The 27700-nt window shown below is 35.8% G+C and overlaps 1 protein-coding gene across 1 annotated transcript in view; it reads left to right on the top strand.

The window, feature by feature from the left end:
- Positions 1-27700, top strand: part of TAFA5 (TAFA chemokine like family member 5) — a 420403-nt gene that overhangs the window by 219920 nt on the left and 172783 nt on the right. Inside the window, 1 exon segment of the mRNA XM_062491589.1 lies at positions 10625-10774. Within this exon segment, the coding sequence (XP_062347573.1) occupies positions 10625-10774 (150 nt within the window).

Here is a 27700-nt window from a genome sequence, read left to right as displayed (position 1 = left end):
GATATCATTCAAGTTTTATTACATCTGGTGAGTGCAAACATTCATTCAATAAATCTTGCTTTATTGCTGTCTTTCTCATCCCTGTGGGATCATTCTACTCTCTGTGAGTTTTAAACTTTCTGCTGCTTATATGCCATTATCACAGTAGCACAATATCAGTGTCACTGATCTAAACATCTGAAATATATTCACCAATAGGAAGTCAGAAAATATTAATGCTCTCCATGATGTTAACATTTTTCTTTCAGCTTTTCCTCTGTTTGAGGAGCAGCATTTAGTTACATTCTGTGCTTTTTATCTTCGCAGCTTTCTTTCTGTCCTCTGCTCCAGAAAATTCTGGTCGGTGCCACTTCAGCGTGACCCATGGAGCTGATCAAATCTCACATCTTAGCTTTTTTGATCAGAGTCTTAGCTGATAAAAGATGGGATATAGTTTATAATGGTTTCTGATGCACTTAATCCCAAATTTGGCAGGAAAATCTAGTGTCATCCACCAGACACAGTCAGAACACTGAAGCATTGTCTACAGTCAGCACTGTGCTGTTAAAGTTCCAGCAGGTAGATGAGAGCAAACAATGCAAAATTGTAGCCACCATCAGACTGAGGCCTGGCTTTTTTAATTTTTGCATTCCCTTAGAAATAAGTGAGAATTCTTACACAGTTAGTTTCTGCTTAGAAGTTTTTCTCTGGGTTGGACTAAAAGTTGTATATTGTAAAGATACTGGCTTTGCTGATACCAGTGACTGTGGTATGATAAAGAGCAGGCTGAGTGATTCACTCTGTGTCATTAGTGTAACAGTACTGTGTGGGGAACTGTGGCAAATTGCTTTTATCTCATGGCCAATATGAGAAGCAATGCCTTCTGCATAACCTTCAACACACCCTTCTGTGAGCAATGTCTGTATTTGTCTATGTGTGTGAGTTTACACAAGTACATTTTTGTGTGTGTGTGTTTGAGTGCAATACAACAGAAAATTTAACTGCTGTCTATTCTACATCTTAGAAAACATATTTCATGATTCTACACCAGGAGAAATAGCAAATCTACTTCATCAAAATGCTGAGCAAAATGGTGTCAAGCCTCATTTTTGTTCCTTTTTTTTTATTAAGGACCTCGATCTAAGGAAGTATTATTTATTAGGCATTCATTGGGAAATTGATAGCGTAATTTAACTTTTTTATTAGCTAGTAAAACTGATAAGCAGTACATAAAAATATGGACCTTGTTATAGAGGGAATAGTAATAATAATAAAAAGGTTCATTTAAGGTTTTTTTAAAAGGTCATCAGTGTATAAAGTCTTTTTGACATTGCCTTCTGTGATATGAACAAGTATCATGCTACATATTTTTTTGCTTCTTTTGATAGATCTGTTTGTTTTGTTTTGCAGCTGCTAAGTCCAGCAGAAAATGAATTTGTGCAGTTAAAATATTTTCAGGTTTTCAGTAACTTGAGATTAATTCTACATCTAGTGTGAACATACATGACATACTTTCTTTAAACAAGGGAGCTCTATATGTTGTAGAGTTGAAATAATGGAGTTGTGAGTGTGCAATGGTTGAACACTTAGTTGTGTGAATGGAAGGCATTGTTCCTGATAAATGGGACACAGGAGGAGATGTTGTATGTGTCTCTAATCTTGAGCCCTTTACTGATTGGTAAAAGTGGGTGGGATGGCAGTCGTCCTCATTCACTGCTCTCTCTTTGGGTAGCCTTGGATACATGAGCAACTTAAAAACTCTTTTTCTGACACCCTCCTCTGAGTTCTGCAGAAAAGAATCTTATCCCATAAATGGTTATCTTCTTGGAGGACTGGAACTAAGGATATAAAAATCGTGGATTTTTTCCATGAAAACTTTTCATTTCAGCATGCACCTGTTTCATAAGTCATTTTGAGCAAAACAGATAAAAATGGAAAATGCAACAGTGAAGCTGGCCCAGATAGAAAATCACTCCTCCGAGTTTGCACAACATCTGAGAATAATAGCCAGCATAGTCATGCTTCTCTGTCACACTTGTGGAAAACCCTGTTCCCAGACAAACCTTTAAAATGAAACCCATCACTCAAATTAATCAGTTAAGGAGCCTGTGAAGTTCACTTCTTCTGGTTGGTGCTGAAGTTTGGTATTAGTCTATCAGAAAGGATGTATTTCTTTTGCATACTGTATCTGTCTTTTTAACTCTTACCTGGGAGCTGCACCTGCAGCAGTGGGGTTTGTGTGCTGAATGTAGCCATGCTCAGCACAGCACCTGCTTCAGGACCTTCCTTGCACCCTGCTGCACACTTGGAGGGGAGGAGCTGCTTGTGGGAGCAGTGATGAAAGTCAGAGAAAAGCAAGAAGAAACATCAGACACAGCAGCTGCTAGCTTTCTGTTCTGGCCCTGATGATGTGCTTGATTTGAGCACTCATGCTAGCATCCAGATTAGTGGAACACATGCACCATAAACTTCCTTTATGATCACTGCAGACACACTACAAGAGATGCAAATTCTGCCTGTTGGAGCTTTGGGCTTGAGGATCCTTTGTCTGCTCAAGATTATCAGCATGAGACTGATTTGGATTCATCCATAATACTTCTAATTAATGTCATATATTTTTCAGTGGGGCTGTTTCTTCTCAGGTATAGTAAGACATTCGAAATTGTTGATTTTTTTTTTTTTCCTTCTTGGGTATGGATACTGACACTGTTCCATTTCAGAGCTTTTTTTTTTTTTTTTTCCTCCCAGTGTTTACTTTTGCTGTGTTACTGAGATAAGTTTATATTTCACTGTGGTTATGTGTGAGCTGTTGTACCTATACGTTTGCAGCAAGTGCAGCATAACCAAGTCTTGAGAGATTTTATTTTAAACTGAGAATGTTTATGTTTTTCTGTAAACAAAAATGATGGCAAAATAATTGCCCTAGCTACTAGAACATTTTGTCTGCTCTTTAGTGACCTCAGGGTAAGCCTGCCATCTAGATTACCAAAAAAAAAACAACTGCATTACAGTGCCATTACTAGAAAGAAAATGTTTTAGGGTTTTTTTGTCATAGTATTTTGCGAAAAGGGAAGAGTAGTGTTACAGGCAGTAGTGAAAATAAACAGCCTTATTTTAAAGAAATCGTTTGGATCTACTAACAGGAGGTTATTTAGCGTGATCATATTTGTCCTCTAAAAATGACAGAAAAGATCCATAATTTGAGTTTTTTATTCATACATAGGTATGAGTGAGCATATGGCATGTTAACAAGGCTGGGTAGTGTTAGGTAGTTGTTGTCTTCAGCTGCCTACTTTGGCCTTCAGGTTCTGAAGCCTGCTGCAGGCACAAAATAATGACACAGTTCTTTTTGCATAGGATATAACTTAGTTCCTGGTGGGTGCTAATTAAACTTTGGGGTTATTTTTTTTCTGCAGTTTAAAGAATGAGGCATATTAACAGGATTCAATTAAACAAAATTTCGTTATGTCAGTTCTTTCCTGCACGACCCTTGGTGAACCAAAATTTACCCAAAACCTGCTTTGAGCCCAGAATCTTGCAGTGCATATACCAGTAGGATGGCTACTTATATAATGACTTTTTAAAGCTGTTCATTTGTAAATATTCAAGTCCTTCTAGGATGACAATCAGGTAATCCTAGGAAAATGGCTTGATAGGAAAGGAAAAGTAAAGGAAAAGGAAAGCCTGAGAAGTTAAAAACAGTGTTTACCTGAGGAGCTACATTATATCTACTTCTGATGTATGACTTTATCTGCATGTTCTTTCAAACTGATTTCATGCTCCCTGCAGTGACATATTTTGCTAACACAACAGACTTGTTCCTTCCTGACATACAGCTTCTGGCTCCAACAAATGTCAGTAGCTTTTTAGACAAACCTGTGCTTTTTATTCCTGTCTTTCTCAAGAGGAATATCAGCCTCCCTCCAATAACATTTTTTCCCCTATGGCTATTCTGCTTGTTTTATAAACAGACTAGGTTTATTTTGCATGTAGAGGCTGGTAAAGACATAGAAGGAAAATTTTTTTTCTTACTTTTTCTTTTTTTCTTTTTAATTTTAAATTTCTTTCCCCATTTATTCTTCCTTTTTTTTTTTTTTTACATATTTTAATATTTTTTAGGAAAGTAATAGAACAACAGCCACTTCCTGACTTATGCAAATAAGCAAATCTTTGTTCAGCCCTGAATTCCTGCAGTTATTTCCTTTTTGATGCCAGTTGAGGCCTCCAAAAGCAATTACCCAACCCTTTGGAGCTGCAGGTAGAGCTGAGATTTTCAGTTCACACTGACTTAGACAGAGGAAGAAATTACTTAAAGAAAATGGACTCAAACACTTTTTCATTTCTAAGCAGTATGAATTAAGTTTTAAATTAATAAAGGAGGAAAAAATAGTTAGAACTAGGTTCCTATGCACAAATTACTTGTTTCCACATTTATTCATATATCTTTGACTTTGGGAGCTTTTTCTGGTCTGGAATTCCCCTTTGTGTACCAATACTGATTGAGAATTCCATTTGGAATCAGAAATATTGCAGTTTGTTTTTACTGCAGTTTGGTTTTGCATTTCTTTTTCTTTCTCTTGTGTTTTTAATAGCCAGATATAGGGGAAATTATTCTTAATTATACAACAAAACATTAAGCAATTACATGCAATCGCAGTATCAGGTGCAATAAGTTAGGGCATTACTCTTATCTGGGAAAAAAATGAAGTCTCAAAATGGGCCCTGAATGTATCTTGAATCTCCACAGACTTGATTTTCTTTCCTGTGCAACTACTTAGAAGACTGGGATGTATCTTAATTAAAATTTACTGCTTATTTCAGAATGGAAGAGATGAAAACTATTTTCCTATCCTCCTAATGTCTGTGCTGTTTATGTGCTTGAGATAGCTAAGTGGTAGTCTGAAAATTGCAGTAAGATTAGTAATTACTAGGGGGACGTAATATACTGTTTCATTGCAGTAGAACTCGGAAAAATATTTAAACTAAATATTTAAAGGAGACGGAATTAATCATATTTTTTTTCATTATTCCTAAATTTTAGCTAATTAAGTTCTACAGTGATTTTTTTTTCCTTCATAACATGGTCACGCAAGCCACATCTTTCAAGACACATATTCTCTTTTAATTCCGCTGAAATTCAAAATCACTCCTTTTAAGATTAAGAAGCTACAAAGGTCCCATTGAAATGTTGAGTGTCATCAAATACAGCTCTGAACCTGTAATGAAGTAAATATAAGGAAACCACTGAAAAAATTGTACTGTTTTTTACTCTACTGGGCACCTGCATACCAACAGATTAGGATTATGCAAATTAGTTATTTTATTTTTCAGTAACATTGGTCCTGTCTTCTACTGACAACAGAATCATAACATCAAGAAAAACTGGTAAAGACTATTTTAAACAGGTTGTCTACTGTCATGAAGAATTGTTTTGTGTCACCTTCTTACTTAGACACAACATTTGTTTCAAAATGATGTAAGGTCCCAAATTATATATGAAACATCTTGGAAACAAATGCTTTTAATGTCATTGACTTTGAAAAGAGGAAAGGGAAATGGTGTATTTCCTTGAACATATTCCACTGAGAAATTGAAATGCCTTTGTATCACATAAGTTAACAATTGAAATGATGTTCTTTTTTGATAGTTATTCTCAAATTGTGATTAATTTGAAAACTTTTTCCCCATAGTTCCCCTGCGCCCCCCCCCCAAAAAAAAAAAAAAAAATCTTTGTAGAAGCTGTTGTTTTTTATTTCATGCTAGTTGGATTTCCACAAATTTTACTATGGCATCTTAAACATGAGTGTGGTTCTTTGGGGAAAACCAATTCCTTGCCATAATCTTCCTCATTCTGAACTAAATTTTAAAAAGAAAAGGCAGTTGGACTGCATGGAACTGGATCATATTCAATGAAAGTGGTCTTCTTTCAGGACATTTTCTTTGAGCAGGGATATAGAACAAAAAAAAAAAAAAAAATAAATAAAATAAGAGTTCCGCTTAAACATATGCTTTTTATATTTAAAATTTAATTATTTTAAAATATGTGTTACTTGGGTTAATGTCAGTCTGCAGATAATGAGTGACACTAACTACTTCAGTTCCCCATTATTTCAGTAGGAATTGTTGATCCTCAGCTCTGCTCAAGAGCTGGCATGGCTCTGTTGTCAGAAACACTTCAGTATTGTAAGAGAAGACTACTGAATGTACTCCTGTGATCTGATTTTGGAACAATTCCGGCATTGTGTTCACTGACAAAACCATATCTGAGTCCAGCCAAGAATTTTAATACCATCTAACTTAATGCATTTTGAACTAAAAGAGCTTGTGTGGCAAAGCATCAAATCGGCGATGCATGGAAAAATTGTTCACTGAAACTATAATATGAGCCTGCATGTACAAATCACAAATAGGTTTTCTAGACGAGCATGAAATACAAACCCCTGGAAAAATCTATATATTTAGATCAAGACTTATTTTCATTGTACCCAAATATTCCATTAGTTCATAATTTGATTTTATTTATTTAAATGGAATTTAGTTAAAGCATTCAGCTTTACAATAAGCATAAATTTAAAAAAAAATTGTAACGTGGTTGCTGTAGTTAAAGTAGATTATTTAGACTTTTATTTCGTGTTAGAGAACAGAAATATTTTTAGCCACAGAAAGTTAAAATATATTCCAAGTACCCTCCATGTAATACAAATATATCTACTATTTAAGGCCTTTACATATTTCAGAAAATATAGATCTTTAAAAATCTTTGTTCTTTCAACAATGAAATATAGTTTACAGAAGAGTCTTAGTAATAAATGTAAAAATACTATTTGCTTTTAAGCTTTATAATAACAAATTATTTTATTTAAGGAATGCAAGTACTAAAGATCTTTTTAAAATGTGCTCATTTTACCTTTTGATATTTCCTGCACATTAGCTAAACACATATACCTACACTCATGATTCCTACACACTTCCATGAAAGTCTCACAAGAGTAGTTTGAGGACTGGTCATCAATGGACTTCATTCAGAAAGAAATGCTGTATACAGCAGTACTGTTTTACTTAAAATATTAACAGTTGTGTGCTTTTTGATTTTTGTTTACTTCAACCTACATTTTTAATTCAGAATCCTGTGTATTTCCCTTTTCCTGAAATAATTCCTTATAGAAGAATTTGTGTTTGTGGTGAGAGAGGGTGGAGAGAGATCAACTGGCATTTTAAGAGTGCAGTGCTACGCTGTAAAAGAGCATTAAAGAACTGAAACTTTTCTCTGTTAAATTATCAGATGGTGACAGCACAAAATCAAATCAGTTGCCAGCGAGGTCTTAATTATTGGATTAAAATTATAAAATAAATGTTAAACATATTTACATATATATATTAACAGTAGCAACAAAGAAATATCTACTAATGAATTTGGAAAGCTCCAGTTTTATGGTACTTCTGAAAAAATCTTCATGCTTGGTTCATAAAATAGTAAAACCCAAAATTTTCTTGGAAAAAATCTTTTAGTCAAGGCTGGAATGACTCTATTTTTTAAATGATGCTTGTCCTTTTTTTCCACCAAGGTTAGTTTTTTAGGTTGGAGGCTGGTGAACTGCTTTGTGTGCTGAAAGTACCTAAGGAAAATGTAATGAAAGTGTGGCATCTTTATGACTGTTCATGGACTGTGGTTCTTAATCTCCCAACTGGAAAAAAAACTCCAGTGAAACTCCACCCATTGCTGCCTTGAGATTTCTTGTCTGGGTGTAGGAGTGAAGTGGAGCATGTTCCGAGGCTCACCGATGAAAAGCCTTTTTTCATTAACATCTCCGGAAGAGGTCACTGGGCTAACTTCCCTGAAAATGAAAGCTATCCTAATTTTAACAATTCAGTACTTGCAAGAAGCATATTCATTTCATTCCATTACTTTGTACCTTATGTTTCTAGATTAAATTGTTAAAAAGCCAAAGTAGCACACATCATCTAAGTGAGATACTCCTGTGGACTTACCCTCTACCTCATGAAAGACTGAGAGGACATGTTTTAAACCAGGACGAGTCTCCCTCTCTCTGGAGATGGCCTTCCATAACCTCAATAATACCTTTTGTGCTTTACAGCCATCTAAAGCCAACTAACAATAGATGTGCTCTCTGCTGCAGTGCTCAGTGTGTTTGCAATCTTTGCAGCCTGTGACACAATCAGGAGAAAATATTTATGTCATACGTGTAAGAGCTCCTGTAGCTCTACAATAACTTGCAATTTTCATCTGCTAAGCAACAGACAAAATATCTGTGTAGAGCAATTACTTTTGTGTAGGTATCGTAGTTTTCAAAATTCATAAAGAAAATAAGGTCACTATGCCTGGAAGAAATTATAATTTCTGAAAACCAAAGCAAAATGAAAATTGTTCCGGTCCAAAAGCAGGGAATACCATTAGGTGTTCTTATTGGTACTCATTGCTTGCAGTCCCTGGAAAGCTCTTTGCCTTCACAAATTATCCTGACATAGTTTCATTGGTTTTTATTCTCTGAGTATAGTCATTATTTGCCTTCACTGTGGTTCCTTTCCTCTGAAATGGGAGTTTATATAATTATTTGCCAAGGTTGTATGATTTATCATAGCTTTTAATGAAAGAAATAATAGTATAAAGACTCAGGGATAATGGAGAGTATGGAAGCCCGTACACTTCCATGTGTCATGCTTCCACTTTTTTGTGGCCTAAGGCATCATGATCTAAATACACCTCTGATTATTTTATTTTTTCCACGTGGTCGACCAAGACAGCTATAATCATTAGAAGCAATACATCTCCTACAACCCAGAATGAGATATATTAGCACCAGGGGGAAAAAAAAAAAAAAAAAATGTTTTTTTTCAGTTCAACATGTTTGAGTGTAGCTGGATCCCCCTTGTCTTTTTCTAGAAAACTGTGTGCCACTATCTTTCTTGCTAAACCTTTGCATTCTAATCATGTATTTTTGAATGAATTAAGAAAAAAGTCAGCATATAATTGAGTAAATGTCCTTTAATTAATATGCTTATCCTAAGATGTTTCTATTAACAGACTTGGTGTTAAAGAGTAGAAACACAGGACTTAGCTCTTAAGTCTAGTTGCCAGTATCCCCTAAACACTGTGGTGATAATGTTCACTACTGTGAATATAATACATGTGTTTTTAAGTGCCTAATGTATATTATTTACATATGTCATATAATTGCATTAACTTTTAGTACCTTGTTCCATGCCCATCCTTGAGATCTTCATTTTTGCTTTTTTTTAATTCACTGCAATGTAAGAGTCACATAAACATGAAATTTAGGTTCCTTAGCAGTGAACAAGACACATTGCTGGTGACAGTCTACAGCATTTTACTGTTCCACACAGCAAGCATCTTAACTGCTTCTGGGAAGAATATACGTGTACCCAATTTTTTTTGTTGGGTAAACTTGTATTCTGAATGAAAAAAAAAAAAAAAAAAAAGAGGGACATAGAAAAATAGCATTGTACCTTTTGAATTAAAGGCCAACTTGATATTTGGTTTGCTTTGATTTTTTTAGTTTTGATGTTATTATAGAATTTTTGCTTTTTTCTCTTTTTATTTCAACAGTATAAAAATTATTTACTATGACTATTATTTAAACTGATTTTTTTTTCTAAAAACAATATTGAATTTTCCGTTTTTTTTTTCCTAGAAAAACATAGAAAGCTTGTGATTTGCACATGTTTAATACTGCACTATAAACCCCAGAAATTATACTACAAAATGGTAGCTGGGAATTTTTTTCAGTCTACACATTGAAGTTCAATAATGTATCTTTCCTTACTGTAAAAGGCAGTATTTTGGTATACTGCTAGCCTACTATTGGTTGTACCAGAGGAAGTGCATTGCTTAAAAGCATAACATTAATCTCAAACTAATCTTCCTAAAATAATTTTTAAAACTTTTTGGTTTGCTTCTCATAGCGTAGTCCAAATTCAGAATTAGGTGGTGTGGATTTCTTTAGCATTTAGGAAAAGCTACCTATGTTGGAGAAGTGAATAAAAAGTAAGTAATTACTGAGCTAAGAGTGTGGTGTCATTAAAGCCATTTGACAGTTACATAGTAAATTTAGTAAAAGAAAAAAAAAAAAGAAAATAGCAGCTATAGCAAATATGAGTCAGGTAGAAAATTAATTACCTCTCAGTTTAGATGAAGCAAGAGCCCAAGGACTGACAGTTTGGCAAAGGTAGGCATGATTTGAAAGGCGTTTTTCTTCAAAAGCAACACACAAAGCAGTTAAGACTTCATTGTATTCATGGAAATTTGGGGAAGTTTTTGTTTGCCATATGCACTATAATTTCTTTTCCAAAATAGTGCAAAGAGCGTACCGTTTGAATTTCATTGCTATAAAAGATTGTTCCTTTACTTACTCAACATAAGGAAAAGTAACCTGTGTAACCTCAACTCTCTGTCTTTCACGGAGCAATAATCATTTTCTGACAGAACCAGTTTGCAGGGTTTTCATATGCCCACCACAAAGAAAAATTGTATGTCCTCTCAGTTTTATTATACCCATCAGCTGGCTGCCCATTTGTTTGTGACTTGGGGCCGTGGCTCTGTGCGGCTGTAATAGATTGCCTGTGGTGCATTCAGTGACTCTGGTACCTGTTGCTGGTTTTTTTCCAGGTCAGCTGGCCGCAGGTACATGTGAGATTGTTACTCTGGACAGAGATAGCAGTCAGCCCCGGAGGACTATAGCCCGACAAACAGCTCGCTGTGCATGTAAAAAAGGACAGATTGCCGGTACAACAAGAGCAAGGCCAGCGTGTGTGGATGGTAAGAAGCAAAAATCTATTCAATTCCTTTCTGCCAATACAAGAGTGGTGTGTCATTAAAAAAAAAAAAAAATCTATAGAAGAAATTTTTCATGTTTTCCCGGCTAACAATGGTAATGGAATTGAAATTCACCCCAAGGGTAATACTGACTAATAGTATAGATATTGCAATTACATTTTTTACTTCTGGAAATATCACTTCTGTTTTAACTTGATGTGCAGTTGAATGTTAAAGGCATGGTACTGTTAAATTCTGCATGTGGTTACAGAATCAGCAGTGGAATGGCATTATTTTTTCCCCTACTTTTTTTTCCTTAAAACATTAAAAAAATGCAGCAAGCAAGCCTCAAAGGTCTTATGCCACTGGGAGGCTAATGCAACTGCTCCTGTGTGGTATTTAATGCTGTTGAAGAAAGCACTGATGTTATAATTGGAATACAGTATCTGAATGTACATCGCATGTCCAGTATTTCTTCTCTCTTTAAAATGATATTCTGTATGATTCACTGCAGATGCACTGGTAGCATGGAGCTGGAAAACTGCTCACATGCAGGGAGGTATGAAAATGTTTCACTTTGAAATAATTTTTTGAGACAAACTAAATTCTCTGTTAAACTAACTCTGCTAAACTCTCTGCTCACAGAAGAGTCTTCAAGAGAGGTCTGCCTTGCAAAGCTTTTGACAAGCATTAATATTAAAAATGGAATTGGAGACATATGAAAAATAATGACGTAAAATGATATGTTTTGATCTAGTCTCCATTAACAAAAGTAGAAAAAAAAGATGCTTACATATAGAACTATAATAAATTCATGGATTAACTTGAATACTGGCTGGCTTGAGTCCTCAGATAAAAATATTGTGGAGAACACCCTACGGTTGCCTCAGAATTTGGTCATACCAGTGATTATCAAAGACAGCTCAAAAGGAGATTTCAGAGCCAACCCACATAGCTAAATATAGAACATCATGCACATTCTATTTTTGCATTTTTCTTTCCCTGTTTTTAGTACTCTGTAAAACAGTTTCTTAGCTGTCTCTTTCACAGTATAATACTACATCCAGTACTTCTCCTTTCACGTTTTATTGTAAGATCATAAGATGTAATTGCTTAAGAAAGGAATGATTTTGTTGTGTCATTTATAGTTGAAAATTCAGGAAAAATATTTACTATTCAACATATGCTTCCTATTTTAAAACAACAAAGTTCTAAGCAAGAAGAAAGGATTTTTGCACCAGCGGATGGGAACAAAACATAATTTTTCCTCAGTCAGTTTTGGCCTATGGTTAGATTGATTTGCTGTAACTTGGGTATCCAAAGGTAGCTGCTGGTAACTCCTCTTTTTGTTTATACCCTAAAGAGTGCAAAAGGCACCTTCTCAGAGTAATTTATCTCAACTGCCTAAGATATGTCAGATGTATCCCTCTGCTGCACACTGTCTGTCTGCCTTGCCTTGATACACCTGTGAGTGTCTTAAGATGAAACTTAGCTGGAACGAACATGGCACTGAGAAATGACTGCACCTCATCCTTCAACTACTACATTAGCTTGTTTCCAAATGTATGGAAGCTTTGAGTTAAGTCAGTATTAAGCGGGAAGTTCATCAGTTGAAAATAAAGCTTCCTTTCAACATGTGTGTCTAAATACCATAATTATTTTTTTTAAAGAATGACAAGGAGCCACATGGAAAACATGAGAGATAATGGGTACAAGTTTCTCCTAGGGATATTCCAATTAGACACAAAATAATAATTTTTTAAAATGAGAAAAATCAGCCTTTGAAACACCCCAGGGGACTGGTGGATTCCTCAGTATTGTACACTTAGGATTCAGTTGGTCAGGGTGCTGGGCCATTTTGTCTAAACTGCCAGTTTTGCCTAAAAAGGTTGGACCACATGATCCTTGAGGTTCCCTTCCAGCCTGGTATTCTTTGATTCTGTGACATATTACATTAAAATGACATGGTTCTTCATTATTTCGTGAAAAGTTTATAATTAGGATGTCGGGCCCTTTGCTAAGAGTAATTACAAGATGTGTAGGGCATGCTTCTTCATTTTCCTGAGCACTGTTGGGGATGTTTTATAATCAGAGTGCAAAAAGGTTAGTAATACCTAGAACTGTTTTCCAGAATGAAATGAAGGCAAAAGTCAAACAGTTGACTTTTTTAGGTTTTTGTCATGAATGAAATTTTAAAAAAGTACCATAAACACAGTTATACAGGAAAGAACAAACAAGCACTTAATCTTGTCTCTAACCTGCTTGCAAGTAAAGCTGACAGATGAATTGGCCACTGACTGACAGGTATCCATTTGTGAATTTACCAGGTTCATAGTTTAAAGAATGAACACTGAATTCTTCCATATTTTTATACACATTTCCAGAATATTTTTTTTTTCCAAACACAACTACTTAATGATTTATTCTGGACATGGCATGAATGCTACATAAAATTATGTAGGACAAAGGTGTTTTTTTTCAGCCAAACAGATAGGTATTTCTCTGAGCTTTCTTAAATAGGATGTAGAATAGTTTTGCAAGTTTTTATTTATTTATATTATAGCTGATGTATGTTAAGTATATAACTGCTATTGGCATTTCATTTTTGCCATCAAAAAGAAAAAACTCAAAAATATAGTTATCTTCATTTTATTCTTTACGTAGTCTTGATTTTAAACAGATTATTTCTAAAGTTAAGGTAGACCTTAGACCTTTAATTCAAAGTCATATGTGAAGGAAGCAAGTCATAGTAAGTGTGACCTGCTAATCCAATAGTGAGAAAGTATTAGCTAACAATTTTGCTGCATCATCTGAGAAGAGAGTGGTTTAAGAATTCAGCATCAAAGCTGGTGATTTTTACAGCCTTAAAATGCATCGTGTTGTACCTGGCTACCATTTGTACAAGGTTCAGTGGAGTGAAGTATCTCAGAATATATTCAGTTGTGTAGTGTATTTCCTGGAGCTTTGAAATGCAAGTGTCAATTCTTGCAGCAAAGGGGGTAGGTAATTTAAGGTCTCTTAAAGCTTACTAACTTTGGGTGAGATTGTACTTAACATAGCTTTTAGAGTAAGTTCTGAGTTGATTATCAAAATCCACTCTGCTTTCCAGTGCTGCATCACCAAAGGTCTTTTCCTAAGGAAGGAAACACAGTGAATGCCAGATAGATGAAACTGGAATTCTTAGAAATGGAAATACAGTGTTTAGAACTTGGTCTGAGCAGTACATGAAAAGCAGAGATTTTCTTGAAATATTTCCATGTGATGGAGCGTGTTGATCGAATTTGTGTTGTTGTTTTTTTTTTTTTTTTCCAAGCAGTCTTTAACTATGGCAGATTGTTAATGTATTCTGAAAAAAATGGCATCAGTATTCACTCTGATTTAAAGCTTGATGTTGTGTTGATTGCTTCATTTCCACACCCACAGAGTCATATTGTATATTTGGTATGTTTGGTTATGATGTAATTTTTATTCATGAATGTAGAGTTTGTGATACTATGACAGTGGTTTGCCTGCACTTTTCATTATATTATTTTTATTTGCAACTGATGTTCCCTAGTCCCATTTTTGAGATCAAATTCTATAGCAATGACCTCAGTTGCATTAGTTTGATATGACATTTTATTTCAACATGGCATCTGGTTTATCACCAGTGTAATTTCCCTGTGTGTCAGTTAAGCTTCTTCAGTTTTTAAGCTGAGACCAGGGAGAGATTGGGAGATAGCAATTATTCTTGGGTTTTGTACAGTACCTTTGCTAATATAAATTTATTTAAAATCAAGTGATGAAAAGTCTTTGGTAAATGTTTGTGTACAGATGCACCTATGATTTGTGTTCTTTCACAAGAATTGAATAAATCTGAAACTAGGATTTGTAATGCCTAACCTTTATTAGAATACAAGGATAGTATCTTGAGAAGTGTGCAAAGAAGTTTTAAGTGTTCAATAATTCCAGTACTTATGTCCAATATACCTTTATAGGTAAAAAAAAAAAAAAAAAAAAAAAAAGACTGCAATTTTGTTCAGAAGAGAGAAACAGTTGATGAGAGGAGAAGTGGCATGAGAGGATTTGTTTATTTGCCTGAGAAAATTAGGATGGTAATCATTAATTTGCTTACCTGAATTCTGTGATTAGAAGATTCTTATGCTCTGGATTTGAGTACCAGTTACTTCTATGTCCACTAATTGTGATGAGAAATGCTGAGAGATCAATCTCAATATCCACAAGTCTCAAATTTGGACAGTTGTAGCTCAGGTAACTGAATTCAAAGTGAACAGACAACTTTTGTTACAAATCAAAGCATGGATTGATTTTCTTTAATGTTTGTTTTTCACTTTTTAAAGTTCTAGTAATATGTAATTGCTTTTGCATGCATTGCAGCAATGTTGGTTTCTATAGTATGTTAGTGTGTATAAGTCGTTCATACATTATTATTAACATGCTTTTCAGTTGGCATTGATTGATTTTGTTTAACACAGACACTCAGGATCTACAAGGAAGCCACATTAGGTTCAATCAATAATTCCATGCTCTTCTTATTATCTCTGAGACTCTCTTGGGAGGTGTAGGGGTCAGAACAGATCATTAATAGAATCCTAGGTCATGCACTTCAAACAAAGCTGCTTAATAACTGGAGAGCTTCATCATTCAAACAAATCTGAGACATATTGCAGGGAGAAAAAAAAAACAACCACACAGAAAACTATAATTACTTTAAGGAATGAGAACTTTTGCTTTTACATTTAGAATATTTCTTATGCTTGTTTTTGTAATATTTATGTTATTTTATCATGATTTTATTGCAGATGCTTCAAATCTTTCTTCACTGCAATTATTATACATTTTACTTTGTTGCACTTAAGAAATGCCTCTTTAAAACAAGTAAAACCAAAAGGAAAACTACTATGCATATGAAACTTATTTTTCAACATGGCTTGAAGAAATAATGATTATATTTCTTCCTTTCCGCATCCAAACTCCCACATATGCAGTCACAAATGCATCTGTGCTTGTAGATGCACCAGAGCATGTACAAGGCTTCCTTTTCTTTCAACTACGTCTAGACAATTCCATCAGAACTTCAGATTTTCCAAATTACTGATATGGAAGTAAATTTTTTTTTCTGTTACTCATGAGCTTCCCTTTCCTATGCATAGTACAGACAAAGTCTTACAATTTCCAGCTTGCAGGTGACTTTTCATTTGGAAATGCACAGGAAGTTTCATTCCAGTTACTTTGCTTCCAGCTCCAAACTAAGGGCAATATATCATATTCCAAAAAGGAGTTGAGTGAAATTTCTCATCTCAATAATATCACGCAAAAAAACTAACAAAAAAAAAAAAAAAAAAAAACAACAAAAAAACCCCACAAACCACCAGGCCAATGTGACACCTATTCACATAAAGGGCAGGAAGGAGGATCCTGGTGACTATAGGCCAGTCAGCCTGACCTCAGTACCTGGTATGGTAATGGAACAGTTTATCCTGAGTGTCATCACCCAGAACTTCCCGGATGGCCAGGGTGTCACCCCTAAGTCAGGCTTACTGCCTTTGGGCCGGCCTCCAGACAGCCCAGCTGCACCCCCTTCCCCCTTCAAACCTCTCAATGAGTTCATGAGCTAAAATCCTTCTGCCCTTAACAGAGATGGAGCCCACTCAGTTCCAGCAGGTCAGGTGACAAAAGAGTTGGCCCATGGTCAAAGACCCCAAAATTCTGCTGATGACACCAACCCTTGAGCCAAGGGTTGTTGACTCTCCTATTCCTTTCACTTGTTTTTCTCTGCCACCTAAGGGACTGAGCAGAACACTACCTGTGCTCCTGCCCTATCAACCATGTGGCCCAGTGCCCTAAAGTCCCTTTTAATTGTCCTGACACTCCTCTTTTCAATCTCATCACTGCCAGCCTGGTGTATCAGCCATGGGTAATAATCAGAGGGCTGGATCAGTCTGGGGAGTCTCTCAGTGATATCCCATAACCAGGCTCTAGAGAGGCTGCACACCTCCCTGTGAGATGGCTCCTGTCCACATATGGGGCCCTGTGTTCCCTTCAGAAGGGAGTCCCTCACTACAACTACCCTTCTTTTCTTCTTGTATTTAGAGGTGATGACCCATCTGAAGCATAATTTTTCATATGGTTTCCTCTAAGTTAGTCCTGAGAGGAGTAGGGATTGGACTTGATGATCCTTATGGGTCCCTTCCAGCTTGAGGTATTCAATGATTCTGTGACTGGACCTGGCATAAAGATGCAGTCCAGGATTTTGCATAAATGTTGGTCTTTTACACCGAACAGTTCATTCATAGCAGTCAAGTGGCAGGGAGTGAGTACTGATCACAGGTTACAAGTCAGGCACAGCATAGGTTTGTGGTAAGGGAAATAATGCCAGGATAAGAGCAAATGCTATCGGAAATAAAATACTTCTTGTACCTATAACAAAGACCAGGAAAGACTTTTCATGTATAAGCATCCTACTTCGAGGTTAAGCCTGGCATCAATATACTATTTCAAGTCAAGAGATGGCTGCCTTTTTAAATTACAGGGCAGGGAAATATTTAGGAAAGCAGAGTTATTTATGTGATTTGGAAGGTGGCCAGGAACCAGGGGTTAGCACTGATACTGTGCAAAGAGTGCTGAGAGAACTTTAATTGCCTCTAATGCTTAGTGCCTTGCTTTCACATTTCATCTGAAAGACAACACCTTCAGCCTCCTGGTGTTTGATTGGATGCATTAGTTCATCAATGCTAACAGCTTCTTTCCTTTACTTCCTTGACATTCCTATGCAGTCACCCATGTAGTCTAATCCTCCTTCGTCTATGTGCTCTGATGACAGTTGCAGCACAGAAAAATGGTTAGAGGTTATGTGACATTAGATTGTGGAACAATTTTCTGAGGAAGTGACTAGAAGCCTAATTACTACAGACATTTTAAATTGAACTGGACAAAATAACTAGAGAACATATTATGCATTAGCATAAGCATGCACTGAATCGCTGGGTAGAGTTTTCTGTGCTTGATATCTTGCGACAGGGCACTATGAACAACCACAGCAGTCTGATTGCAATCTGATTCATTACCCAACTTCAGGCAATAGGTCAACATGACATTCCTAAATTCAGGAGTTTGGTCACTCTAAGCACCTTCTGCACCTCCCTCTGCAGACAGGGGGCTGCAATGGGAATTTCAGAGATCACATAGTGCCAATATTGAAATGACTTCTGAAAGCCTGCCTCTTTTTCTTTTCTGGCATTAAAGAGAACATAGGATGACTAGCAGATAGGTTTTCTGCTTGACTGTAATGTGTGTAAACATTTCAGGCCATCAGCTGCTCAGATTGCCTTCTGGAAAAGCCACTGTCTTCACTGATTAGAGGCAGTTTAAAGAAAAAGCATGCTTATATTACCCCCCTCTGGTTGTCATCCTACCTTCCAGTTATCCCCAGAAGAGTGGGAAAGGAGAAACTTTCAAAATTATTCATGTGTGAAGGTGGGCTTCTGTCAGGGCAACATGTTTGTCTCCAGTGAGTATAGGAGAATATATAGATATAAATAGCTGTGCCATCAATGGGTGAGGTATAACTATAGCTAAATGACATTTCAGACACTATGTGAAGGTAGCATGGTCAAGGAATACTCGCCCCTGCCAGTAATCCCATTAAGTGCAAAGAATTATAAGCAAAAAAAAAAGTATTTAATAAAAGTGAGTCAAGAAAGGCTATAACATGGTTAGAAATGGCATTTTAAAGCTATGTATCACTTTAATTTTAACTTACCTTAGGTTTAATATCTGTGATGATAGATGATGTGTCAGAAGAGTCCTAGAAAATTTTAAAATTGATTGCTAAATTAGTGACAACATTAATAGCACTGCTATACCCAGCACCTGAGACAGAGTAGCTAGTGCTAGGCATTTTTGTATATCTCTGTCAGAATAGTCTGCACAGCGCTGATTCAGGAAAAATAATTTTCTGAAGACAGAGCCTTAGAAAGCTACACGTTCTTGGTGATATAAAAAGAGTTGTGCTTCCCCTGAAGTTATGAGATGAGGTCATACTGGAGGAAGAAAAATATATTAGTCTCATAAAAACTGGCATTTTCATATCAGAAATGAACTTTAATATGTCTTTATTTTTTATTTCTCTGACTTGTTTTGCTTATGCTTTGCTCTTGTGTTATTTTACAGTATCACAGACGTCCAAGGTACTTCATAAGCCAGTTTCACACAGTCCTAGACTAAAAGCTCTGCCAGTCTAATGACAGACATCATTGGTGATAGAAGGCAATAAGGATATGTAGCTGCTTCTTTTTGTTAATTATCCAGATTCCAGGGAGGAGGATAAGAAGGAAAGCCCACACAGCTTCTTTCTACTCTCAGATGAGGTGGAAGTGGAAAAGTAGAATTTCCATCCACTTGTTTCAGTGTATGTCTTTTGAGAGTTTCAGGGGTTCCTCTAGAATCCTTCTGAGAAGGGCATACACAGAGAGCTTCCACCCATGCTCATCCCTTTTGAGAGGGCAAGGTTCAGCCCCAACTGAATAGGAAGGAAGATGTGTTAGTCTAGACTGTGCATCACAAAGGAGAAATAAAATCTTATTTGGGATAGAAAAAAAAAGTTTCAGATGAATAATAGAACTAATTTGGAGTTTGACTTTTTTTTTTTTAAGGAAGGAAAAGTCTATTAATTGTGCTTTTTTTTTTCAGTTTTACTGGAATGTTTTGGTGCACTAACTAGCAGTGGCATTACAATAACAACAGCCAATAGAAATAAGCACCTGTTTTCTCTCAAATTATACCATGTAACAGCCCACAAAATTGGAAAACTCAGTCCTGACCTTGAGAATAATAATTATTTATTTATATATTTATTTATTTATTTTACTGTCTGGGGTACATGTGATGGAGATTAAATAATTCAAGAAAAGGATATGTGTCTTCTGCACAAATCAGCAAGAATATTTTAAATTTCAGGCTTCAGCTTTGCATGCATTACTGAATTCTTAATTTTGTTGAGCACAAAACATTGAGGGCTTGCTAAGAATATTGACAAATTCTGAGCAGCTTTTTTAAAAGTAAGTAGCTACCCTAGATGCAGTATTGACACTCTTGCTTTAACAACCTTTAGTCCCAATTTTCATGTAAGTTTTTGGAAGTCTAATTATTGTATATAAGTATAAAGCCAAGGGAAATGGCAGCCTTGGGACATGGAAAAGAAGGCTGCAGCGCTGAGTGTAGGTGCCAGCATAGCCCTGGCCAAAATCTAGATGAACCAGGTTCAGTGTCATGTGGCCAGGCACAGTGACACATCCTCCTTGTGGCTCACTGTGTGTTTCTGTGGGGTGATGGGACCCTCCAGAAGGACCTCTTGCCCATCTGAAGAGCATCAGCAATTTGTTCCCAGCTAAAGTTTAATCTTCCTTCAGAAGACAAATCATGCTATCCACAAAGTGCCTGGAAACCAATTTTATTGTGATCTGACTTTGTGAAACTGGATCAGGAATGTATCATGTTTTAGCTAATAATATCAAGGTTTTCTCTGATGCATTTTGTCTCAGAGAAGTTCAGAAACTCCCACAGATGTCTGCTTCTTTGAATCTGTATTTTTGTATAGATTCTATCTGATTTTTTATTTTCAACTGCAGGCAGCCTGCTGAGTAACTTCAATGTGAGTGTTAGAAGCTCCTTGTTGAAGTGGTGGGCAGCAGGCAGATAAACTGCCTCACAGTCTTGGGGCAGGAATACATTTGGGTTTAAAAAACTCAGTAGGTCTTCACTGTTAGAAAATATTGGTGGGCTTTTAGTACCAGATTTCCTGAAGAGCAGTTCTTGGACTCTTTATGTAAATGAACTGCGTTTTGCAATTTTGCATTTGTCACATGTCAGGAGTGGAAGTCTTGGTCTGTATGAATATTTTAAGTACCTGACCTCTGTTCATTTGAATTCAAATCACACTTTATTTTTTTTTTTGTGTGTGTGATTTCACCATCCTACACTAAAAATGCTGAGTTAGGGTTGTCTTACTTTACTAAAGATATGAATGGTGTTATCTGGATTTGTTGGTGTTAAGCCCTAGACTTGCTCGTTGAATTTCTTAAAGGGGCTTAGGTTTTTTTATACCCTGAGGCAGGGGCACAGGAGAAGCATGACATTCTCAGGAGGTTGCACAACAAACTTTTACTGTCAAACTTCAGAAAATAATGGTACTCGGCAAATTTGAAAGCAAATATTCAATTGAAATAAAGCATTTCACAGGACATTGATTTAGAAACCCCTAACCTATCCAACTTCCAGTTACCCAGATTATGAGAGGAGGAAATTCGCAGAACAGAGAGGAGGGTGGGAATGGCAGAGAAAGATTAATAATCACTGCTTGAATTCCAGCACAGTTATAGGTACTTTGCAATAATACTGTAAAATCCAAATGCTGGGCCTTGCCCACGTGTGCCTTTGTGCAACTTTCCTCCTCTTGGGTCTCCTGGGGCCCTTCCCTCCAGGTGGAGCCTCTGGTGTGCCAGTGGCTGATGGGCATTCTGGGCTGGACAAGAGGCTCCAGGGGATGTGGAATTTACCCTGCCTTTTTTTCTTTAAGGTAACCTGAGTACTGCTATTTTTAAACCTCTTTGCACACTTTAGAATCCTTTGTTTAATGTAGCTGGAAACAGAAATATATATGCTGAGCAACGTTGCCTTCAGTTCTGTAGGTGCTGTGCATAGCATGTGATTTTATTTTCTAGTAATTGTATGGTGTTTCTCACATTTATCTCTATCTTACATCTATATAAATATATAACTATGTTTTATATCTATATAACTATATTTTATATCTATATCTAATATCTAACTGATGTATATCTAATCTATATCTATATATAGCTATCGATATCTATATCATCTATATCTATATATATTGATATATATCTATATCTACATCTACCTATATCTCTATAGCTCTATCATCTCTATCTCTGTCTCTATCTCTATCTCTATCTCTATCTCTATCTCTATCTCTATCTCTATCTCTCTATCTATATCATCTATATCTATATCTATATCTATCTATATCTATATCATCTATATCTATATCTATATCTATATCTATATCTATATCTATCTATATCATCTATATCTATATCATCTATATCTACATCTATATATCTATATCATCTATATCTATCATCTATATCTAGCATCTATCTCTGTCTAATCTATTAGATAATCTATCTTGGTTATGTATAAACATAGAAAATTCCTTTATATGTAAAGGTAGTATTGGAATTTTATTTAGGTGGTATTGGAGTGAATGAGTCAGAATCTGAAAGGCAAAACCACAGAATTCTTCCCCAGCATTTAGTGCTTCTGTTCCAATATTACTTTCCTGGTCAAGAATGACTTTGCAAGTTAAAAGCCTCACTGTTGTACAAAGTTACCTGGCAAGTGTAATTGTCCTAAGCTGGTGATTATACCCATGAGAGTAGTTTCCAGGACAAGCCAGAGGACTCAAGTCAGGTTTAAACCAGTGTAAGAGCCCATCCATCTATTACAATGGCTAAACTAATTTATTATGAATTAAGTGGTGCCAGTTCTTTGTGTAGGAAATTCTAAAATGACATTGTGTTCAGCGTGCAAATAAAGATTATGGAAAGGTTTCTGTACTTGAAGTAGTTTTTGCTTCTCTTTCAGATGTTGATGACTGTATCTGGAACATGAGCATGAGTCTAGATCCTATTATGGAATTAATAAAATAGCCTCCCCAGACACAGAGACATGATTCCTGTCTTGATATTCTTATAATTTAAGGTTCACATACTTTAACCTCTTAGTCAAATTAAGAATGCTATTGAAGCTAATGAACCTGTTTCCTTGAATTTGAATTTACCGGATCAGTACTCTTTTGGATACGTAGATATAATAAGAAAAATAATGGGATCAGTGCTGCGACAAGCTTCCCGTAAGAGAGAAATTTGAAGGAGAGGCTCAGTTTCATGTAAGAGTAATTTGAAATTCTTTGTATAAATGGTATCCCTTTTTTCTAAGTTTTTATATAACAAATGCTTTAAATAGTGTACTTTTCATTGCAATCTACTAATAATCTACTGCAGGGTTTCATTTGGAACAGAAAATTTATATCAGAAAGACTAGCTGCTTCTCAGTTTGCATTGGATTTTTTTCTGTGCTCTGAATTTATTTTCTTTATTGTGGAATGTTAACATAAAGTCTTGGTTCTATTTATTTTAATTTATATTGCATTGAGTATGCCTATTAAAATAATGAAAAATAGTGTTCCTTTGATCTTTGAATTCGTATCATAATATGATGAGATTTAGAGGTGTGACATCCTGTTATAGTGCCCCTACCAACTTCAATATTCAACCTAGTTTGAAGTATTCTTCAAAATTATGGAGCTTCACTTAAACGTTAATTTGCACAGTATTCAAGATTCAAGTTTTCAATTCTTAAGAACACTGTGCATACATATGGTATTTTCCATGTATAACATGTTGCTTTTTATTTCCATTTTCCCATAACATAAAGTGTCGAGATTTTCTGTGCTGAAAAAACAGTGGGACATTATATTTGAATGTAAATGAAGAATTGCAGAAAAGTTGTGTATGATAACACAGTATGCACAGGCAATCAATTATGAAAATTCATCAGTCTATATATACATGTGATAAACATAATGAAAAAGAAAGAGCTAAAGATTGAAATTGAAGCAGTATAAATTTCTTGTGATGTCTGTGAAAGTGAGGTTTAAGAAAAATTTTAGAATATTACAAAGTATGCTCAAATATATTAAAAAATCAGATTATTAGCAGATTTTTTTCTTTTTCTTTTTTACTAAGGCATTTACTTTTTCCTTTCCTAGATGTAAATCTGAATCCATTTCAATGGTTTTCAAAATATTTTGCCAATTGAAAAAAAATAATTATTCATGAGAATGGAAATAGGGTAGACACTCTTTTCCCTCTCCTTACCCTCTCCCTCTCTTTTCCATATCCTTTGCATGCCCTGATTTAAACAGAAAAAGCTTCCACTGACTACTGGAGTATGCTTTCTACAAAGTTATTTGTGTCCCAGAATTGTTGACTCTAAGTACTGTATGATATCAGCCAGAAAATCAGCTGTGGTCTGGGTGTTCAGCAATCTGCAGCCTTGATAGCCATCTGTGTCCATAATACTTTCATTAATAGAATTGCTATCATCACACCAAAATTCATTTATGCTGCAGAGGTACAGCAGCTGAGTAAGGAGAGATAACCAGTAGTTTATAAGGGTTGCATTAAGAGCAGCCACAGACATTTTGAGAAAAATAAGGCATAACTACCTGTTTTCTGTACGACTATCAGTAGCTACTGACATCAAATTTTTGTGTTTTTTGTAGTATATTTTGTAAGGATTCCTTATCCACCAAAGTGTTTAATCATTGATCTCAGTTGAGTGGTACTGATACCTGTTTCAGGTATAGATTGCATGGTTACCATTTTGTGGTAGGCATTCAGTAGCAGAGTTGCAGATGTAATCATGAATAAAGATGTTTTCTGAAAGTTGGCTGTTGCTGCTGGATTCATCAAGATAAAAAGAAAATAATACTTTCCATACCCTTAATGAAAAAAAAAAAAAAAGATTGTCAAGATTCTTGTTATTGTTTCTCATGTCTGCCTTGGTAGTGTACAAGGATAATCACCGTCCTCTGCTATGCTGCACACTGTAAAAACCCAACAGTTAATCCCCTTCCTGAAAAAAGAAGTAGAAATAAGGTGGGGAAAGGGCCAAAACTTACTGGGGAAAATATGAGACCAAATAATCTTGTTCCATGATTGCTCTTTTTGGTTAATTTCTGTAGGGTGTAGAGGAATTAAGTTGTGCTGAGAGTTGATAGAGCCATTGCCATGGAAAACAATTTCTGATGGAAAGAGATTCTGAAGGGAAAAGGTGTGAAGGGGGTACAGCCACAGAAAAGACCCTGAGAAGTGTGGGCATGCAGACAAGCATGAGCAAGAGAAGGAAGAGTGAAGGGCCAGAGCAAGTCAACACAGAGTAGAGGAAGTCCTATCAGCATTTTAACAACATTTCTGAGCTCCCAAAAAACTTTTGCTGTTTATAAATGCACGTATGTTATTTTTAGGATATTGTCCTAGATTGTGTTTGTTTTTTCATTATGTTTATATTTTGGGTTTTGCTTTGTTTTTGTTGGTTTTTGGGGTTTTTTTTGTTTTTTTTTTTTTTGTTATTTTAGTAGTGTTGTTGGATGCTGGACTACTGGACTTATAAAAAGAAGCAGGAGTGTAGAAGAAAGGAAGAAGACATAGAGGAGCATAGAGAATGAGGAGAGGGTGGAGTCAAGGACAAGAAGCTAAACGCTGTGGCCTGGTTAAGTAAAATTAGAGGTTGGCTAATGAGGTGAATCAAAAGGCAATACAGAGGAACTGAATAATTGCAGTGGTAACAGCATGCCTTTCCAAGTGAGTAAAAGCTGTAATTAGCTCTGAATTTAGCAGAAATAAAAAGAACAGGTATAGATTCTCCTGAAGATAGAAACAGAAGTCCATTTTGTTCTCATATTTGTGAGGGATGGTAGAACCTGAACCAGGAAGGTAAAACAGGAGAAGTTAATATTGCTGTGTATATCTGAATAGAACTTTACTTTTGCTTTCCCCTGAGCTGCCTTTTAATTTTTTAGCATAAGAGAAATCGTGTTTGTTTTTACCAAAAATGCATGCTTTAATCAGATTGGTTAATTAAACTCCTAAAGGAAGATATTAGTGGATGAGTTGAGTTGGTCATGTTGCTCAGTTCCTCAATCCTCAGCACTTTTCTCACAAACCCATTAACAGATATTCATTGGTTATTCATCCTCTTACAAAAAGAACTTGGAAATACCAGCCATCACCTAAAACACAAGATAAATATGCCTGCCATCCAGAGTTACTTGACATCCAAATTGGTGTAGGACTTCTAATTGCATTTCTTTTCTTCTTGTGTTCAATGATAAAGTATCTTCGACATTTTGATGAGGAAACCTTGTCTCCTACATGTAACAGTTGTGCAGAGGCTTCTTCAGCTATTTTTCTCTCCCATTTATCTTGGGTAGACTATTCAGACCAGGGTACCCTTCTTTTCTTGTAAAGTAGGTAATCATATTTTTAAATATAATGTGAATTAAAATATGAATAAATCTGTTCTTCATTGTGCATTGTGCATTCTTCATTTCCTACTTGTGCAGTAGGAAAAGGACAGTGTAGATAATGTTTTCATAGGCATTCATCTTCTTGACCCGTTTTTATTCTCAGTGTATGCTTTATACATACATGTATAATTTTTTGGTTTAAAAAATATGGGTTGCTCCTGAGCTTCATGAGAAAAGTTGAGTGGATGGAGTGTTTACTGTGGAGAAGACTGAAGTATGCTCAGTATCGGGAAGGGTAAAATAGAAGATGTGATGCTAAATATCTCATATGGAGACGTAAGTAATTTAATTGAAAACTATTTGCAGTTTTGCCATAATGAGAGAGGAGTGACATCCCACATCTGCTTCAGAGTAAGTGTTTGTTTGCTGATAACTCCAGAATTAAATGCTAAAATCCATTTTTCTTCATCCTTCTGCTCCATCGTAATAGTAACTACTGATCCTGTCAGGAGTTTACAGCTAAGTTCACAGAAGCCTTTTCAGTGAGGATGGAAGGCTGTTCAGTAATGGTCATTTTACATTGGCTTGGAAGGCAAAGTTAGAAGATGGCAGCTCTGTTATCCTGTCGTGCTCCATTATCCTGTTGTGCTGGAGAGAAGGAAGCTAGTGAGGGCAGCAAGAATTTAGCAGTACTCTCTTAATGCTGGTACTTGCAAACAACTTACTGGTAAAGACATGCATCCTCTGCTAGGCTTCAGCCACTTGGCTGTCTCTTCAAAGTCTTCAGAGTTTGTTGTGTCAGTAAATTGTGTATTAAGTGCTTTGTTCTTTTATTGTCTCTTGTAAGCTATGGCTCACTTTTCCTGTGGAGCTCATAATTGTGTATGTGTACGTATCCTCATGAGGTGTTCCAGTAATAAGACCTTATTTGTTCCTTGCTCTGAACACTTTTCTTTCAACTGCATCTTTTCAGTTTTAAAACTGCCAAGGTAGATACTGGAGCTTTGCAGTGGTGTGCTTTTATTTTTCCTGTTTTGTTCTCTGTTCTTTTCTTAGTAACTTGTATCATTCTGCTTCCAATTCTGACAGTTACTGAGCCCCGGCTTGATGTTTACTTTGAAACATTTGTGGTTTGATTTTCAGATCTCTCTGACATGATAATAGCTAAATTAGAGCACACTCCTGTATATCTATGTCTAGAGCTATTTTTTTCCCATGTGCATTACTTTGTTTTTATTGGCATTAGATTTCAGCTGCCAGTTTATCATCTGAGTTCACAGCAGTATGAGATTTCTTTGCAGCTTTATCACAATTTTCTTTCTACTTCTCAGAATTATGTATTAACATCACCATGTACACCTTACAGTTTCAGCTCAGTAAAAGCTGCAGCATCACAGTTTCCTGGCTTTGGACATTCTGATTCCTGTTCATCTGTGTTTTGTGTATATTAGCAAACTTAACGCTAAACAAGTTTTACAGTTTTGCAGTTTTCTCCAAGTAAAGCCATTAAACTTCAGGTTGTCCTTGGCTTTTTTAAATTTACTCTCTCTGTTCTCCATGCCCCTTTGTAGGAATGCAAAAAGCAAAGCGAACATGCCTATGATTAAGTTAATTCAGGTAACATAAAGGAATTATATTATTCACTGTTGTTTGTTAAAGGACATTTCTGTTGGTTTGGGAATTGTTAGTATATAAGGCCTTTTTTTCTAGTCTAATATCAGTAATCAATTGCTTTTAGAAAGTTTATTTTTATTGTTGAATAATCAGTTGATTTTGCTGACTAGCACTTAACGTGATTGCTTGCCACATTATGA

This window comes from Cinclus cinclus, chromosome 4, assembly GCF_963662255.1.
Source record: "Cinclus cinclus chromosome 4, bCinCin1.1, whole genome shotgun sequence".
Taxonomy (NCBI): domain Eukaryota; kingdom Metazoa; phylum Chordata; class Aves; order Passeriformes; family Cinclidae; genus Cinclus; species Cinclus cinclus.
This window is presented reverse-complemented; position numbering and strand designations above follow the sequence as displayed.